This window comes from Diadema antillarum, unplaced genomic scaffold, assembly GCF_040938485.1.
Source record: "Diadema antillarum isolate AM-2024a unplaced genomic scaffold, OU_Dant_1.0 seq00000220_RagTag, whole genome shotgun sequence".
NCBI lineage: Eukaryota > Metazoa > Echinodermata > Echinoidea > Diadematoida > Diadematidae > Diadema > Diadema antillarum.
This window is the reverse complement of record NW_027271274.1, coordinates 321,227-341,003: the sequence shown is the minus strand read 5'-3', so window position 1 is coordinate 341,003 and position 19,777 is coordinate 321,227. Positions and strand designations below refer to the sequence as shown.

Here is a 19,777-nt window from a genome sequence, read left to right as displayed (position 1 = left end):
TGTCATGATTTAGCGAGGGTAAGAGAAAACACAAGTCTAATATTCTTTTTTGGTTTTTTTCACTTGCTGAAATTGTCTTTCAGTCACTGAGAGAAAAAAAAAAGTAACTGATGAATACAGATATTCAAGTACGTAGAGAAAGGAAATAGATGGATAGATATGTAGATCAACAGTCAGATAGATAGATAGATAAATAGATAAATAAATGATACAGATAGTAAATAACACAGCAAAAACCAAACCAAACAATATTTACTCCATTGAGAGTTAATGCTCCTATATACACAGAAAATATACAATGGGGAAAGTTCCCTGCATTTGGAGCAATGTGTGAATAGTAGGAAGATGAAAACATGCCTATATTCCTTTCCAAGGGTCAGCACCAATTTGCCCATTTGATTTTGTGCGAATCGGTGTAATTATGTATCAGTGACCAGTGAAGTTAGATGATAAGCAAAATTTCAAGTTTCTTGAATAGATCCATTTTCAAAATATACTTTGCCACACCCCTTGATATTCTTTCGTCAGTGGAAAGGGATGCTCCCGTCAACATGCTTGTTGACACTTCACTCTCGTAAAAAACACTGGATAACTTGAAAAGATCCTTGAACACTATTTGTGAACTCACATCTCAGGATAGATCACTTTTTTATCGTCTGGAGAATGGACGGTTGCCATGGTGATATATATATATATATATATATATATATATATAATATCATATTCTATTGGGGAGGTGAAGGCAAAATGAAAAAAAAAAATCATTGGTCATTCCTTCAGAATGACAAATAAGTTGTGATAGTTCAGGAATCCTCCGAGCATTTCTATCTCTTTTTTAGTTATTTATTTCTTTTGTCTTTTTTAAAGTAAATATTAAATTTTTAGAGGTGTTTGTTCCTGAAAATGTGTACTTGATATTTGTTTGTTTTTTTAAAGAGCAAAGACATCAGCTATTGTTCATCAATGACGGAGAGTGTTAGGCTTCACCTGTACATATTATCTTTCCGAAGCCGCTCTTAGCTGTCTGACCTCAGTTTTGATTTGAGGGACAAGGTTGTTGTTTTTATTTTATTTACCCTCTTCTTCTCCACATTATTATGAGACGGTTGAGAAGTGTGATGTGATGATTTGTCCAGGGATGTAAAAGTAGGAGGTGTGCTGTCCATGTGCAGGAATTTATTGGACAGACTTGTGTGGACGGATCGATCTCTCCTTGCCAAATATTGACGTAGAAGATGTAAAGTATTTGATAAAATTGATTTGCTGAGAGATAGGAAAAATAAGAAGAAGATACTCTGAGGAATTGTTAAGGTATGTTTTCATAGTCATGTGTCTCTTTCATTGTACAAACTCCATCCTGCTTTTTAACATTTTTATTTTATTCTAATAAACAAAAGTATTTGTTTCTTTTTTTCCTGTTTTGTTCAACCTCTGGCTGTAAGTTATGTGATTACTGCTTTCAAATTTTTGAACAGTTATAGTCTGCTATTTTTTATGGAATAGTTTATAGAGTCTGCGAGACTTTCTCAACTGCATGTGGGTTGGGGCAGGGACGGGATGGGTTTAGGAGGGGGGGGGGGGTGTGGGAGAGATGTTGTCTAAGCCATGCATCAACCAGTGAGCACAGAGCTGCCAGTAAATGTTCAGAGGTGTCCAAATTCATTTTTGCCAAAATAAAAGAAAGAAGTAAAAACAAAATATTGGATGTGTGGAAATAAGTCATATTGTAATATGATTGATTACAAGGATACCATTCATTATTCTGTCTCAGAAATTTACTGTAGATAACAACATCATTTTAGAAGCAAGAGTGTGCCTGTTCCACACTGTCAGGTTAGGTGCACTAATGATTCTGACCTTTTTTTTTTCTTTTTCTTTTTTTTTTGTATTTGCTCCCATCTCCTTCTCCCTACCCCCACCCATGTGTTCCCACAATGTTTGCTACAAGCAAGCCTGCTGTACTTGCTATTCTATTTTTTCTTCTTTTTTTTTGACAAAGAAAAAAACACACAAACAAGGAGTGGTGACATAAAGATATGATGTGACAGAGTGTACATAATAAACATTGTATCAAAGGAAGAACTTCCTTGTGGTAAACATTTTTTTCCCTCATTAAATTTCATTTTCTAGTTTCCAGTCATGATAATGATGATGAAGACAATGGTGTTATTGTTGTTGTTGATGATGATGATGATGATGATGATGATGATGATGATGGATGATATTAATGAGAACAATGATGGTGATGAGAAAAGTGATTATGACATTAATGGGAGAAGCAGATGATGGATGGATGATATTCATGAAGCTGAAGATGAAAAACATGATGATAATGATGACGATAATGTTGATGGGAAATTAAGATAATGGATGATGATATTTATAAAGATAGTGAAGAGAAGGGTGAAGATGATTATGATGATGACGATGGGAAATGAAGGTTGATGGATGATGATACTAATGAGGATTAAGATGATAGTGATGAGAAAGATGATGATAGGAAAAGCAGATGATGGATGATATTTACGATGATGATTAGAAAATCATCTAATGGCTTTTGACAAGACACGTTTAAAAAAAATATGTGGTGTAACATGAATGCACAGAATAGGGAATGCCACAGTAGGGAATCAACGAAACGTAACAAAAACAGCACTAAACAGAATCTCCCGAAGAAGATTACGCTATTTTGGACATACAGAAGGCATGCTAGCACCACACCTCCCTAAATTAGCAATGGAGGGAAGGATCTCCAGTAAGAGACCAGCCAAGAGATGGACAGACTGTGTAAAAACAGACTGTAGGAGCAAAAACATATGCTCACTAGTAGAAGCCAGCTATCTCGCCAGCAATCGCCAAGAATGGCAGGACATCGTGGGGCGGATACCACCACTCATCCCTTGGTTGCAGTGAAAGGCATACAACTGTAGGTCAAGGTCAAGAATTAGAAAGGTGATGATCATGACAACGATGATGGGAGATACGACATGACAATGATGGTGATGAGATAGATGATGCTATTGCTACTGATGATGATATTGATGGACACAATGACAATGGTGATAATGATTGATGTTGATGGTGACTAGACCAATGGCAACTGATGTAAAATGCAGTTGATGAAAATGATCGCTTACAATGAGAAATAGGAGTGATCACTATAGCAGTGCTCATAACTGACTGTGATGGTTATGTAGTCATGAAGACATCAATACTTTCTTATGATGATAATATCATTTTCATGCTACATGTATTTTGATACATGTACAGAGACAAAGGTACATTCTTCATCTCTCTCTCTCTCTCTCTCTCTCTCTCTATCTATCTGTCTATCTATCTCTTATCCTTTAGTATGCTTGTTTGAACTGCAAAGAAATGTAGGAAACACTTGGTATCAAACTACAGAACAAATACAGAACACTGCAATAGATTTCAAAAGCATTGTACAAATTTATTTTGTTATTAGACTTAGACCACTGTCATGCAGGAATCTACATACATACTCATAACATATATTTATGCCTCAGTATATTTTATTTACAATAACAGATTCAAAAATACATTTCATTTTTTTGAGACCACCATACAATGGAAAATACTAATCGTGGATTCTCATTGATAATATCTAAAACATTAGTGTATGTAACAATATTCTACATAAGGTAACAATGATATTAACACGTACAAAATATTCCACATGCAATTCAAAATAGGACCTTGCTTTCCTATTGCAAAGATAGTCACAAACTTGGTGCGGGATGGCCGTTCACATCTCGGAAATCATCAGTTCCTGTGTATGTCCGGCAAATCACCCAAAGTTTGTGGAGGTATATATAAATAAGCAAAATTTAAAAATTCATTTCCACAAGACTTTGCTCACTTTAGTTTGTGCATTGCTTTGGTGTATCCCCAACAGAATGTGAATGCCACAGTGAAATGTTGGAGTAATTAAATTCTCCCATGAAAATGTGGGTCCAAGAGGAATCTTCCAACCACAACCTCCTCCAAACCCTGAAAGAACTTCTCAAAAACTGTCCTGCATTTCTGAGAAATTCACATTATCAACCCCTTGCCCCCTTTTCCTTTCCCCAACACCCCCCCCCCCCCTCCTAAAAAAAAATAGAACAATTATTAAAGTTTGCATTATGTCTACTGCCAGCATACAGTATTAGTTAAATGTGCTCACGCATTGCCATTCAATTTTGGTTGGATGAAAAAAAAGGAGGAAATCTACAATTGTGCAGGAAAGAATTTAGGACTAAATTAGATGTTACCATCTGAGCTGGAATATTTTCAGAGAGTAGTGATAGTCATGATTCAAGTGAAAGGTAAATAAATAATTGAATTAGTGGGTTATTCTAAATGCTATCTAGTATGAACAATCATAGGCAAAAGCTGGTACAAAAACACAGCACACATTGTAAACCGTTGCATATTGAAGATTACATGATGTACAATGTAACATCACACATAGCCGAGACTGCATAGCATTATGCAAAAGAAAGACAATTGTATAATGTGCAACACTTCAACTTCAACTTCGACAGGAACAGACAGAATAAGTACCACCTGGGGAAAGTAGCAATATGTATTGATGAGATTGATTGACTCAAACACAAATTTTATATATTTGAATACTTCAAGTCCGTTTACAGAAAACAAGGTTGCCAAACTCTTATTCCACAATTTTTAGAAGGGGATTTTTGGCTCTGGAATAAAACCTACTAACGACCACGGAATACAAAGATTTCTCACTCCGTACAAACATAATTCACATCATATCCTTCAATAATGAAATCCTGCTCAGTGATTGGTCTATATAGTGTCAGGTGATGAAACATGACATTGCTATGTTGAAGACAAAATACCGATGGAGAAAATTGTGCTACAAGTATGTATACTGTGAAGTAATATTCATGGCATAGTGCACTATACCATGAATATTACATCACGGATATGCAAACAACCAACATTTTTCATCAGTAGCATGAATGATATCGACGAATTGATATCGGCCTCATAGATCGCAGGAGTGTAAAATTGTGTCCATCGCAGTAGGGCGTGGTTCTTTTCCTCTGCACTACAACAAGAAGTTTACTCTCTTTTACTTAAGACTTGTTGGAAAGATATAAAACAATTATATCATGCACTGGATTCCTTGATAACAGAAATTGCACTATTTTCTTGGGGGCTGTCCCCTTCAGAAAATAGCGCTACTCCTGCCTCTCTCCATTCCATATTTCAACTTAACTAGAGTCTCTCAGTGCATGGTATATTTGTTTACTACATGTTGTATCTTGAACACGATATTTTTGTCAGACTAAAAAAAAAAACATGGTGGAAGTCTAAAGACTGAAGTGAACTACCAATCAAACTTCTAGCTATGTTTGGAATGTTGTGTATGTTCCAGTGTAAGTTTCCTTGGATTCTTGCACTGTCTTTGAGTGAGGAAAGGAGTCAGAAATTCTAGCCCCGCCACTCTACGAATGGAATGAATACTAGGTTCACACAGATTAATTGTATCACGTCTCATTAGTAGAAAAACCTCAAATTCTATCAGAATATGTCACACGCAACCTGTACCGGATGTTACATACATGTACAACAGCCCCCTAAACAAACAAACAAACAAACAAACAAACAGATAAACAAATATAAAGCTAGCTAGGGACTTGCATGACATAGCAACAGCAGACCAGTTTACTGTCATCGTGCAACATACATGTACTTGCACACTTCTTTCACAAAAGCATACCCATGACAACTAAATCTTGCACGAAGTTTGCCTAAGGAATTCCTGACATTGACATAGCAACAGCTGATTTCACATATCAAAAATGATGGTAAAAAGAAGGTGAAAGTGATCGGGTACCATGAATGAATTCAAAAATTGAACATGTATTCTTTTCTTCGCTTGCAGACTGATAGCTACAAGCAATTCTATTCACGTACTCTTATCTAGTATATCTTAATCCTTTGGAAGTCAGCTTGCATGCATTAGTTGTTGCTACATCATGTCTGTCTATTAAGTAGTAGGCAAATGTTATTGGGTGTCGGGAATGCCCTGCCAAATTTCAGATGAACATTTGCATACAATTTCATTATATGAATAAATTGGTTCAAGTTGATTGCTCTTCGATTCTTTTTGGGTGAGATATATCCACAGTTTTTGAACACTGGAAGGTTTGTACTTTACTGTACACAATACAATCAGCAGTCAGTTTAGATAGAATGTTTCCACCACCCATACATCATATGGGTTGATGCATGCTGTTGTTGCCAAGTTGGGAGAACTCAACAGTTGAGCTGAATCCTATTTCTAAACCTGTCTAAACCTGTCTACTAAATGAAATGTCTGGAAGACATTAGATTTGTGAATACTTTACACACACATACACCAAGGCTTGACATTACCAGTGGCCCCAAGTGGCTCAGGGCCACTATAAGTTGATGTCAGGCCACCAGATTTTTATAAAAGCAATCTTTTGGTTGCCCAATCAGGCAGCTAGAATTCAACATTAATTTCTATATTTCCTATTATTTTGGGCCACCAAATTTTCAAGTTAACAGATTTTAGCAGCCTTAACAGGCCGACAGAAAAAAAAAGTTAATGTCAAGCCTTGCATACACAAACACATACATATGTTCTACACTGTACCTACTTCATCAGTATGACATCATCTACTTGCTATTTTATTACTCACACAAATCTACCTGCATTTTCTACTTGTGAGTTATTTGTCTAGGAGATATGATATTCATACAAGATCTTGAAATCACACTTCATCCAGGTGAAAGCATTCACTACCCAAAAAGCAAAGGCATAAAAACTGCATCAGCAAACAGAGCGAGAGAGCACAGCATGATAGTAAATCATGGTTTTGAAAGACACATGGTCAATGGAAAATGGTTACTTGGAGGCACCCAGTCTTGATAATAATGTAAAATGCAAGGTAAATAAAATATTATTGTGTGGTATCCTATTGCTCCTAATCAAAATTGCAGAAGTAATTTTTCTTTCACATCAAGAGCAGCGCTCACAAATTTTGACAACAGAAAAAAAAACCCACGATACAAAAGCAAAAAGACTTTCTGTTTTCCAGAACGATTTCAGTGAGAGTGGTTTGGGAGCTCGGTTTTATCTTTCTCTCTTGATTACGTTAATCTTCAGAGTCATTTCATATCTTTAAATACAGCGTACCAGATGAGAGCATGTAGACTTTCAGCAATTTGCCAATCACTCTGATAAAAAGAAAGTGAGTATTTAAAAAAAAAAAAATGTCTGATGATTGTAATTAATAGCAGGAAGACATCTTGTAATATCACATCATCATATAATTGGAAAATATTGCCCCATGAAGTAAACAGATTTATTTCAAGAACTAGACAGGAACCTATGCATTTGGATAAAGGAGAAATAAATGTCTCTTGAATGTTCAAAAAGTCTTGAGTCCAAGCAGCTTTATCTAAATAAAGCATAGCTGCAGAAGAATTTTGGATCAGTGCCATTTGGTCTACGTTCACTTATTTGGACTCCAATATTGCTCTGAGACTAAGTGAGTTAGCGAGGAGTTCAAAGACAGAAAGGTCGTCTCATACCAAGCTTGCAAAACTTATCACAGTCTTCTTTAAGTGGTCTTCCTCCATGCTTTAATATAGACATGTGAAATAAAGAGCATTTCTCACATACACTCAGTAATGAGATTACATGTGAATTGATAGTCTCCTTGCTGAACATGGCTGATCAAGTCTGTTTCTGCTAATAATCACACAAGACTACAGGGAGACTTTACACCATAAGAACATGCCAGGTGAGATTTTCAAAATAGTTATCATGTGTGATTTGAATGGGGTCTAGAAAATCATGGAACTTGGAAGCTTAAATTCATGAAATATGTGATAAGGATTTGCAAGATTTAATTACCCACATGACGATTCACATAAATGTGTTTCAAGTAAAGTGTGCTAGTCTCCTCTTTCACTTGGTAAATTTACTGAGTTTAACCTAGCCAAACATATTCCAAAATCTTTTAATCTCCCTTTGAACTGCACATCAGGATGTAACATGTACGTATTTCAGTAAGTGGGTGTACAGATACACGAAAGAAGAAAAACCCTGTAATTTCTAACAATCATTCTTATTGCAGGTATCAGGTATGTCAGAACCTGACAGGGAAAAAGAAATATGCTGTTGAGTATAAAAGCTGTATTGTTAAACATGGATTGTGTTTGAGCAGGAGGTAACTTGCATTCCAATTCATTTATGTCCTGATCGTGACCTTCCAATGAACCCTGGGAAACAACATCTGCTCAAGAATTGCCCTTGGAGCGGCACAATGTACGGATTATTATTATCTCTTTTTTTTTTGTCTCTACGGCAAAATCACCAGGGAGTTTTCATACTTGTAATTGTGATTTCCCCACCCCCATACTGCTACTACAACATCAACTACAACCCCCCCCCCCCTTTCTATTGTCACAATCCATCGTCAATAGCAACATTTGAAATGTTTGTTGGTTCACTTACAAAGGGGAAGAAAAAAATTATGACTACTGCTAACATCCTGAAAAGAAGTAAGATATTGGCATAAACAAGCTGTGTGGTGGTTTGATGGGAGGCTTGCTTCCTGTACAAAATCTTTTGTGAATCTGACACAAAAAGTGCACTGAGTACATATACAGTTGCAGTTAGGCCAGAAAATTTAGAAAGGAACATTTCCTTCACTGTGATATGTTCAAGTAATTGATCACAGTTCATTAATTCATGGAATTTAGTGTGTTATGACAAGTTCCACCATTAACATGCATTTGGAAGTATACCACTGATCACCATAGATAGAATCCTACTTCGATCAGCACTTCGCTTTCGCACGTTTCGGCAAACTTTGATACAGTCTTCATCTGTGGCTGTGATATAGGATCAGAATGAAGTCAAACTTTTAGTGTGTTTGATTGGCTATCTGAGTGTGACACTGCATAGTGAATAAGTGTTCTTATGGTTTATTATTCCTTTGCCACTTGAATAAGACTCTAAATTCAAGTCAATCACAACTGAGCCCAGTCTTGGCCGACTGAGACATCTTGTGATATATGGCTAATGGAAGCCACCACTTTATTTAACACACCTGTTTAATTTTCTTATTTTTTATTCTCTTTTTTTTTCAGGGGAGGGGGTGTTGGAGGAGGGATAATTTCTGTGAAGTTCACTTTGTTACCATTGCGCAACCTCAGAACAATATCCAATCTTTTCAAGGGAAATGTACGACTGGCTTGCATATCCACACACATCAGATAGTTTTCAATAGGAGCACAAACAGTGTTATCAAAATAAGTTCGCACCGTCCATCGCTGAAGGCAAGATATGGTGTCTCCTTTTAGTATGCAAGGCATTGCTGCTACGCCATGCTTCTTCCCTCATCGAAGGGTGGCCACTGACGTTGCCATGGCAATGAGAAACCTTAAGGCTTCCAGTCATCCAATCTTATCACACAGTGACTCAAGGAATTCGCCCCACTTCCACCAATTGAAACCTGAGTTTTTCTTTTTGTTCGTGGGAAAGTGGAATCCTTGTTAGCACAGTGATGGAAAAGATGCCTCCCTCACAACTGGGCACACTGTCAATGTCAACGATGTTCAAGCAGGGAAGAGGAAAATGCAAAATTATGATGGCGCCCTCATGAGCCGAACTCCTCCCGCGAAGCCAGGGGTCGGACGCGGAGCGCCAGCACATCGTTGTCCATCATGAGGTCATAGACGTCGTCCAGTTTCTTCCGCCGCAGGTCCTGACCGTTGATCTCCAGGATCTCGTCACCGACGTGGAGGAGGCCTGCCAGGATCTTGGCCGGATGTCCGTCGCCCAGACGTGTCACAAAGATTCCTGCAGTGCAGGGGGGAAGGAGGAGAGAATAAGAGTGGTGATGCAGGGAGAATGCAGTAACCGGTGGTTAGCTGTCTAGTGATGTAGAAACTCCAGTAACAATGAAAAAGCAAAATGGCCATGAATTTCTTAATACCTAGTCCAGTCTGTCGGTTTAAAAGTCATCGTACTTTCTGACTTAGTGTTCTGGCAGTTGCGATAGAACACACCTTGCTCGTGCACCATTATGTGCATCCCATATTTGCATTCCACTCACGCACACTCACACACACATGCACATAGGGTATGTAGAATATTGTACTTACACAATACATTCTGCTCAAACTTTTGTAGTAATATGTCATATACAAGACTGTCTGTAATTTCTTTATCTTGATAGCAGTGAAAAAACTTCATTTTTTTAATCAATCTTGTAATGAAGTAATGAAGACAATGCATCCTCTGAGAAAAGAACATTATTGACATGTTTCATGTGCATAACAAAAGTGAGATCCACCATACAAGTGATTTAAAATGTTCAAAGGGGCTTATTTTGAGATGCATCTTATCACACTGTTCGAAGTGAAATGCCTCCACGGCGGAGAAAGAGATGAAAACGGATGAGCGTAATGGGAAGGGGGAAAGGAGATGGGTGTATGGTGTAGGGGAAGGGGGAAGGGGAAAGGGGGAAGGGGGATTTAGTGTAAGGTGTGTGGGGAAGGGGGTAGGAGATGAGCATTGGGTTTAGGGAGAAATGGAAAAAAGGATGAGTATTGCGTGTAGAAAGAACGAACAGGAAAAAGGGGTGAGTGAAGGGTGTAAGGGAGGGGGAAATGAGAATGAGTGTAGGGTGTATGGAGACGGAATAAGGGTGTCAGTGTTGGCTGCATGGAGAAAGGGAAAGGGGATGAGTGTCGTAGGGACAAAAGGAAAAGGGGACAAGCATATAGTACAGGCTTTTGCTTTATACCATATGGGACATGCGTGTAGCAGGGAGTAACTGGACAGGGTAAGAGGGATATGAGTGTAAGGTGTAGGGTGTAGGTTTAGAGGAGGATGTATGGTCAGGAAAAGTGTCGAAGAGGGTTGAGTATTGGATGTAGAGGGAGTGGGGCTGTAAGTAAATGAAGGAGGAAAGGGGGCTGAGTGTAGGGAAAGGAAGGAAAGGAAAGAGTGGAAGGGGGGCAGGGAAGAGGAGTGGAAGGACGAAAGAGGAGGAGGGGGTAGGGAATGGTGGTGGGGGTCTGTGATGGGAACAGATGCCAGAGTTCTGTCACCAGTTCTCTCCCCCCATCTGAAAGGAAACATGAATAATTTCCTTCATGTTGGCCACCATGTCATCACTTCATCCATAATCTGCACTTCCTGGAGGGGACTAGCTGTCGTCTGCAGCTCCAAACATCTGCTTTCTCCATTTTCTTTCCTCCGTCCCACCGAAACCATCCCCCCACCCCCTGACCCCCCCCCCCCCCCAAAAAAAAAAAAAAAAAAAATGAGAGAAAAGACACAACTCTAAAACCAGAAACATTCGCGGCATGAAACTTTCACAAACTGGAGCCGAGGGTCTTTTTCGCAGCATGAGACTTTCGCTAATCACCACTGGCATTCAGTTCATGGTGTGGATGAAAACTTTGATGTGCATTTTACTTCTGTGAATCTTGGCTTCTCGTGAAATTCACGAAAGTTTCATGCACGCAAAAATTTCTGCTTTTACAGTATCGTTCTTTGATTCATCTATTCAAACCCCGCGACCATTCCCCCATCCCCCATCCCCTGCCCCCTGTGTTTCCATTACCTACCAAGCATGAGTGACTATATTTCTATAAGCTCATATCTGTACATTCTCCTCTTTCATCTCTTTCTTTCATTCTGTTTGTTTTCCTTTCACTGCTTGTATTCCTTTCCAAATATCTCAATGAAACGTTGCCAATAAATGTCATATTCATCTTAGTGCAGTTTCTCCTTAATCAACTCCCACTCACAGCCCTTCCCCACTCAGTGCAAACTTACCTTTTTATCTTATCTAATTATAGTTTACCATCTTTTTCCTCATCATACTTTCTCTTTCTGTCTGCCTCTCATTTTTCCTCCTTCCCCTGTCTCCTGTACTCATGGGGGGGGGGGGGGGGGTAGCACTTTAATTTTTTCCACATCTACTTCTTGATTTTACTGCAACTGATTTGTTGATCTTCAACTTCAAATTCAAATTCAAATCAATTTTTCCCAGTATCACATTTTTTCTCAATATCACTAGAAATTTCAATATAAAACAAAACTGTATGAACATACATAAATGTCACTATACTGTATATGTGACACTGCACCTCAAAACAAACAAAAAGTCGCCAGACATGAATTTTTAGTTCAGACCATATTCTTAAAGAGCAGACTTCAAGCTTTAAAATGATGTATAACTCAAATCAAATGGACTCTCCTAACCTATCTAAATATTGGAAAGAAAGCACAAACTCAGGAAAAGTGTGAACTGAGAAAAGAGGCTCTGAAGTACAGTGTCTATTCAAGTGCTTAATCTTTACCAAACCGTGCTGGCTGTGCGATGAATGGGACACAAAACAGGAAGTAAACCACCAGAGTAACAACAATGAAGGGATTATCAGATTAAACTGAAATTAAGCATGCCTCATTAACACATTCTGTCCATAATTAATGCCAACTTTCAAAGCAGCAGCGCTATCCTTTCAAAAGTTATTAGAGTTGAAAGTGAAGAGTGTGGACAAGGTTTTTCAGAAATGAAAAAGGGATTCTAAAGACACACCTAATCACACTATTCTACCAAAAATGTTCGAGATAAACTGCCAAAAAAACACACGTTCCTGCCCGTTTTATGATACCAAATTTTAGCATAATGAAAAAGACGACCCACTCTTTCAGAAAATATGAAAAAGTCAAGTTCGGCTAGGTTGACCCATTTCACTTATTTTTAATCCTCACGCAAAATCAGTGTGTGCGACTTTATGTTCGATTTGAGGTGCAAGGTCACATGTGTTCACATCATTTTATTTTGGGAAATGAGAGGCACACGTGTGAGACAAGCTTTTTGAGATGTGGACCACTCAATAAATTAAACATACAAAAGAAAGAAAGATCTTGCCACGATCTATAACTTTCTTTTCCTCCTCTTCCACGCTAAGAGTTCTCTTTCTTCCAACTCTCTTCCCCCTCTCCCTCAGCTCTTTATACCAATTCTGTGTCCTCTGCCACCAATTACCTTCTCTCACTCTCCTAACAATGTGTAGGTAAGCCTTGTTTGCATTAATCCCCGTTGCTCTCAACTCAATCCAGCCCTGACTCCACCTCTTCCTTAACCCTTTCAATGTCAGGGACTTTGGATACTGTGTACAGCACTACGGGGGTTGTCTGTGTTAAACAGTAAGGGGTTAATCTGATGTAGCATTCCTTTCCTCATCTTTTCACGTCTTGTTACAAGCTACTGAAATCCTTGCATCTGATTGGCTGAGAGCATATTTGTCACAGAAATGTGGCAGTTGTCAGCCGATAAATATTTCCTGGTCCTTTTTTTTCTTTCTTTGTCTTTGTAAAGCTCTTCTTTGTGGCAGAGTTCTTTATACACATTCATGTACAGAACCTCAAGAAATGTACGTGTCTACACAGGTAATCCCATCTTAGAAACTTAAATTTCAGTTTTTCCCCCCATAATTGGACCTTTAATACAAACCCAACCAGTTCCTACCGGTATATTTCCACGGCCAAACACTAGCAGACATCAAACTGCCGACTCACCTCAGCTCCTAATCTGGGGAATGCGGGGTGGAATTAACTTCATGTTTTTACTTCCTCAAAGCATTGAGACTGTCTGTAATTCTGATTAATCAGGGATTTTGTCCCTTTCTTCATTTGATTGAATCTTACTCGAAATTTCAGCCGATTGTCTGAAAATAGACACACGGAATATCCTAGCATCACTACTGATTCATTCTTTTAACCTAAAAGTGTGTGTATATATAGATATAAACAGACAGATAGATAATTAGATCTTTTTCTTTATCTCTATCTTTCTTTCTTTTTTCTCTCTATAAACACATACACCTGTACGTGTATATGGATGAATATCAAGATAAATAGATAGATAGATAGAGAGAGAGAGAGGTAGATATATAAATAAATAGATAAATAGATAGATAGAAAGATAGATAGACTTATCAATTGTTGGTTGACTGATAATATACAGCCAAAGTGAGACCCCCCCCCCCCCATCTTTTACATTTCTCTTAACTTTCCTCACGTCTTTGTGTCCTAATTTGTGTCTGGCCACAGCTTGGCAGTAGAGTGAAACTGTGACATGTGATACATGATGACCCCATGGTCATTGACACAAGAGAGGTAGATTATGCATACATTGACCACAAGAGGGCAGCATTCCCAAGTCCTAAATATGAGGTAAGGTGTTGAGTGACACGATCTGGCAAGGCCTATCCAGGTGTTTCACATTACAGATATTTGCACCGTAACTTCCTCCCACGAAACAAGTGGTGGAAAGAAGGAGCATCCATTTACAAAAATATCTCCTTTGTGAGTGATGTCCCCCCCCCCCCCCCCCCACCCTTTGTTTTAAATCAGCTAAGATTGGCAGTCGAATCTGTGAATCTAGTGATCTAAAATGTAGTCATTTGGTGATGAAAATCTTCGCGGGTAGCAGGTTTGGATCTGAAATAGAGCACTGGGTGACATTTAATAATTTGTAGTGTAACACTAAAACCACAGATATAGATAGAACGAAAGATAGCCATGTAGATAACAACTAACCTTTACACAAACATTTTGCAGGAATAAAGAAAGAAAGAAAGAAAAAAGTGCCACGTACACAAGTTTACATCCAGCCAAAAACTGGAAGGGCCATATAACAATACAGGTAAATATTTTGAGATAAAAAAAATTAGAATTATTTCTGGCTTGCTATTCTCACTGCAAAGTAAAACTACATGCAATTTAAAACATGATATATATATTTTTTCTCTCTCCCTCTCTTTGTTCTGTCTGTCTGTCTGTCTGTCTGTCTGTCTGTCTGTGTTTCTAGTACTCTCCTGCTAAGAAAAACAAATGTGTCAAAAGGAGGCGAGAAGCTAACTTGGAATGATTACCCCCTGGAGTGATCATTGTTGTGGGATCATTCATATGAGACAGGGATTATCATAAATTTTTATCCCCCCCCCCACACCCACACAAACACACATGTACACACACAGTTAAGGAGAAGAAAAGACTTCTTCAAAGCATGACACAATGGAATTTTTACAAGAGTCATTGTTGTTGTCCAAACAGGTGTGTAAGGAGTGGTAGTCATGGGTATTATGATGCTTCCACCAAACACTAAACCTTGTCTCACACAACAGGATTGGTTTGGGTGCTAGCATGACTCAAATACAATACTACAGCATTCTTCCATTTCCCTTGCTCAATTCCATGTACCTTTCCAAGCCTTCGCTGCATCCATTACAGACACATACTTTTTGTATCTTGCCTTTCTTTCACTGTACATTGATCAGATGGAACACCTTTACCCAGTTATCATTTTCACGGCAGATTCTGATTTGACGAGTCTCGCCTAATGTGTACAGAGTGGCGTCATGATAATAATCATACACATCAGTGATCATTCTATTTTGTTTTCTTTCTAGATGATATGGCTGCTTTCGATGAGAATTCCAAACAGAATTGTAAATGCTCTGCCAAATTATTAAAAACATTAACGCTGTTATGTGTCACTAAGTAGCAAAAAATTGTACACAACTGATTTGCACTGTTTGTACATGTACATGCTATGATAACCTAAAGTGACTATGTATGTAAAATGTATGCTTGGAATAAACCCAAGTGTGAGAACCAGGAATGTCAACCTTGTAAACAAGGGCTGTAAATGTATATTTTTTGTGGAAACACACAAAAAACAGTATTTTTACCTTCCCTGCACCAGACATGTGCAGTATTACAATTTTGAAAAAAAAAAAGTATTTTCTATGAAACATGTAGTTCCCCCACCCCCCCCCCCCCAAAAAAAAAAACCCAGCACAAATTGCATGTACATTGTATATGGCAATTCGTAACACATGTGCTGTAACTATGTCACAGATGTATGTGAAATGAAAATTGTTGAAATTGTAGAAACTAGCTATAGTGAGTATCATATAATTTATATATACAAGTATTATGTTTTACTGCATTGCTAAAAAAAAAACCATGTAAATGACACCATACAAACAATGAATAAATCAAATCGAGTTAAATCAAATAAAATTAAAAGAGTAACAGTAGGCATCTCAGGAAAACCAGTTTCACTAAGAGCTCTCCATGCTAGAGGGGAACAACCTTGTCTGCATGAACACAAGATTGTTTTGGGATAGCCTTTATCAAATCTTACCATCCCCATGACTCGAGGTCCCCTTGGCGATGTAGAACCCAAAGGGCCCGTTTGGCGGCTTGACCAGCTGGATGACCTGCGTCCCGTCCGGCTTGACCGCAAGCAACCGGCCGATCTTGCGCCCGTGGGTCGGCAGGGTCACGTCGGTTTCCTCCGTCGTCCGCTGCGGCCGGATGTAGCCGTCTTTCAAGGACGTCGGCGATAATGGGGCGGTTTCCAGGCCAAGTACGCTAGCAGACCGCCTGGATAGAGTGGGCATGCTAAGAGTGTCAAAGGGGTCACCGTACCACACTCATTTGCATAAACATAATACTACTTCTAGCAGAAACTGTGTTTTAGAACACAGCATTCAGTTTTATGGTCATGGCATGGTTTTATTCAACCAGGGTATCCCTATCAACTCGATCCATTGCCCTCCCAGACAGCATTGCCATTATTATTTTTACCCAAGGGTAACTATGATACTACCACAATAAAAGGGATATAAGGGGTAAGACATACCATCTCTATAAATGTTTATGTGGCCTTCCCACTCCTCTCAAGTAACGGAGAACAGAGTTAAACTGTCATGCTATATCATCAGCATTCACTAATCTATCCAAATTTGACCTACATATGTACAATTGTAGTTGTAAAGTCAGCCAGCACACTCACGTGTACCGATGTGTGCAAGTCCAACAGGAAGGGCCATGGCGACACATAATAGGGATTAGGGGGGATTAGCTAATCTCTATTTTCTAACAATTAGTTTCAAGACATCTATGCCACACAGGCAAAGAAATCACTCCATCATGCATTGCTAACTGGCTTTAATAGGAAGGGTTAAAAAGGTTGTGATTCCCATTCACGTCTGCTGTGTCAAATCATTCCGGGCTGAGCTGAATGCCGACTATCGATGCTAAACTTGGCCATAATAAAAGCAGGGAGTGTGCACACCATTCAATATCACTTTCAGTTCTAGGAGGCAACATTACAGTCGCCGGAATCTGAACACTTGAACAAGAGAAGAGTGTGAAGTTCATCTATGAGGGTGCTTCCCCAACTCTGATTATGTAGTGTGCTAAGACAACACTCCTCAATGCCATCTGATATATACAATGTATAAAGTGTCATTTCAAGTACACATGTAACCCTGTCCCATTTCATCAAACACGAATACTCAAGCCCTTCCAAAACTATTGAAAAACAGATTTAGGGTTTTATGCCAATTTTGATAAGAGAAAAAGATCATTCAGTAAAACTCTTCAAAACCACAAATCAATAACCGAGGTTAAAAAGACAGTGGTGAAAAAAGGCGGAAAAAAGAATAATAGCAAACAAAAATGTTGGTATCTGAACTGGCTATTCTTTTTTAATATGCACATGAACATCGTACGTTGCTTTGAAATATCAAAAACACATCCTTCAAAGTCAATGACATTCGTTTGTTTGGTTGGTTGTTGTTGCTATTTTGCCCCAAGGCTAACTGGTGACATCTGACTGACCTTTTGCCGTAGAAGCCATCTGAGAAGCCCGAGTCACTGTCCTTGTCTTTTTTCTTCAGCAGCCCTGTGAGTGACCTCAGAGAAGGGGACTTTTTCAGCTGAAATAGAAGAGTGCAAGGAGAGTTGAGTCAGTTTAATAGGATCATACACGTATGAATTATTAGCAGCATTAGCCCTGTGAGTGACCTCATAGAGGGGGACTTTTTCAGCTGAAATAGAAGAGTGCAACAAAAGTTAAAGGCATACTGTATACGCTATATATTTCGCGTGGGTTTTATTTTCGCGAATTTCGCGAGTCGGGAGCTATTCGCGAAATTAACAACACGCGAAAATATTACCTTCCAAAATGAATCCCTTGCCTTGATGATACGAACATTTCAGTACTAGTATACCATGTCATGGCTTACTGAACAGACCATATAAACTGGCTAAGCTTGTTTACGTACATATAGCACGTCCACGTCGAACTACTAGTATACACAGCCCAGTCGCTGTAAGTAGCATTCGCACAGCACAGTAGACGGCGCAATACTATTTCTGCGAGAAATTCCACTTTCTTTTGTTTTTGTTTTTTTCATTGCGCCACCACGTTACAAACGCGCGGCGTGTCACCCTTGATTACAGTCATGTGCGCTATAGCTCATGCGTTTGCATGCCGCTACGTCTTTACAAGTACTGTATGTCAACTTTAGGGGCCGGGGCTTCATATGCTCCAGCTGGTTGCCGCTGAATTTACTCGTACCCCTCGTACCACTCGTCAGAAATCTAGCGCGATATACTCTTAACCACTTCAAAAATGTTGAATTCTAACTTACTAGTTAGCAGAGTTTGGTAAGTTTTTTGCATGCAGTGTATAACTAGTATCATTCTTATTTGCTAGTAAGTTGAAAATTCACACTTTCTTTGCCACTTCATATTTTCTCTGGTCCCCCAATCGCAAATTTAACCACTCGCGAAAATGTGTGACAGCGGCAATTCGCGAAAATTTATGTACGCGAAAATTATAGCGTATACAGTAATTTACCATTTGCAGATGAAACAAAAACCCAGCATTAGTGCTTTAAAATAGATATAAAATGTGAATCAAGGATAGAAACAACAACTGTAAAAATGTGAATCTGTATAATTGATGTTGAGTATTGTTAAATACACAAAATGTTAACAATAGTTATAATAAGAACGTTCCCAGACTAAGCCGTCTACAGTTACAGTTTATTGAGAAACACACTGATATCTCCTCATGTTTAGGTTTTATTGCGAAAATTTTATATGGTAGGATGTTTTGTGACACAACAGACCTACATATATGCATCAAATGTGATATCTTGAACATTTTTGAAATCTCTACTCCCAAAGGTAAACAGGACCTTTGAGGGCAGTCAGTGTTAGGATCGTACCCGTATGAATTACAGGCAGTGTTTGTACATTTGCCTTTTTTTCCAGCTGAAATAAGAAGTAAACAGATATGTTGCATCTGTTTTAGGATCGTTCATGCACAAATGAGCAGTGTTTGCATGTTGGCATCGCTTTGTTTTTCAGTTCAAAGTAAGACAGATAGAATTGTGTCGATTACAAATGTATGACGACTGAGCAGTAGTGTTTACACGATCAATTGCACAGCACTTTTATAGCAACCTATCAGTTGAGCTACACTGACAAAACATCATGCTCAGTTTCTATCCACCAGGAACTCAATTAATTACTATATAGCTGGCAATTAATCGTGCATTACACTCAACTTAACTCTGCAAAATGATATATCAACATCTAGGCAATATCAGATCTCATATATAAAAACAAATATTCTTACATGCATGCAAATGTCACAAGTGATCAAAGATTTCTAAAATTGGTCCGGCAATGAAAAAAAAATGTTTGTATGAAACTTTCTATGTCACAAATACAAGTAGAAAGTGGAATTATCCTACAGTCCAATGGCAGATGACAACCCATGACCCATGGATTTTGAGACAGGCAAAAAGACACAGCTACAGTTGTACAGTTGTACATGTCAACAAATGCTGCTTGCTGAAAACCATA

General features: G+C 38.6%; 1 protein-coding gene across 1 annotated transcript in view; it reads right to left on the bottom strand.

Annotated features, from left to right (window-relative positions):
* Window positions 1-8,962: 8,962 nt before the first annotated feature.
* Window positions 8,963-19,777, bottom strand: part of LOC139729148 (uncharacterized) — a 95,061-nt gene continuing 84,246 nt past the window's right edge. Inside the window, exons 8-10 of the mRNA XM_071640077.1 lie at window positions 17,738-17,835; window positions 16,254-16,495; window positions 8,963-9,877 (exon numbers count right to left, since the gene is read on the bottom strand). Of these exons, the coding sequence (XP_071496178.1) occupies window positions 9,675-9,877; window positions 16,254-16,495; window positions 17,738-17,835 (543 nt within the window). The 3' untranslated portion in view covers window positions 8,963-9,674. The remainder of the gene's footprint in view (window positions 9,878-16,253; window positions 16,496-17,737; window positions 17,836-19,777) is intronic.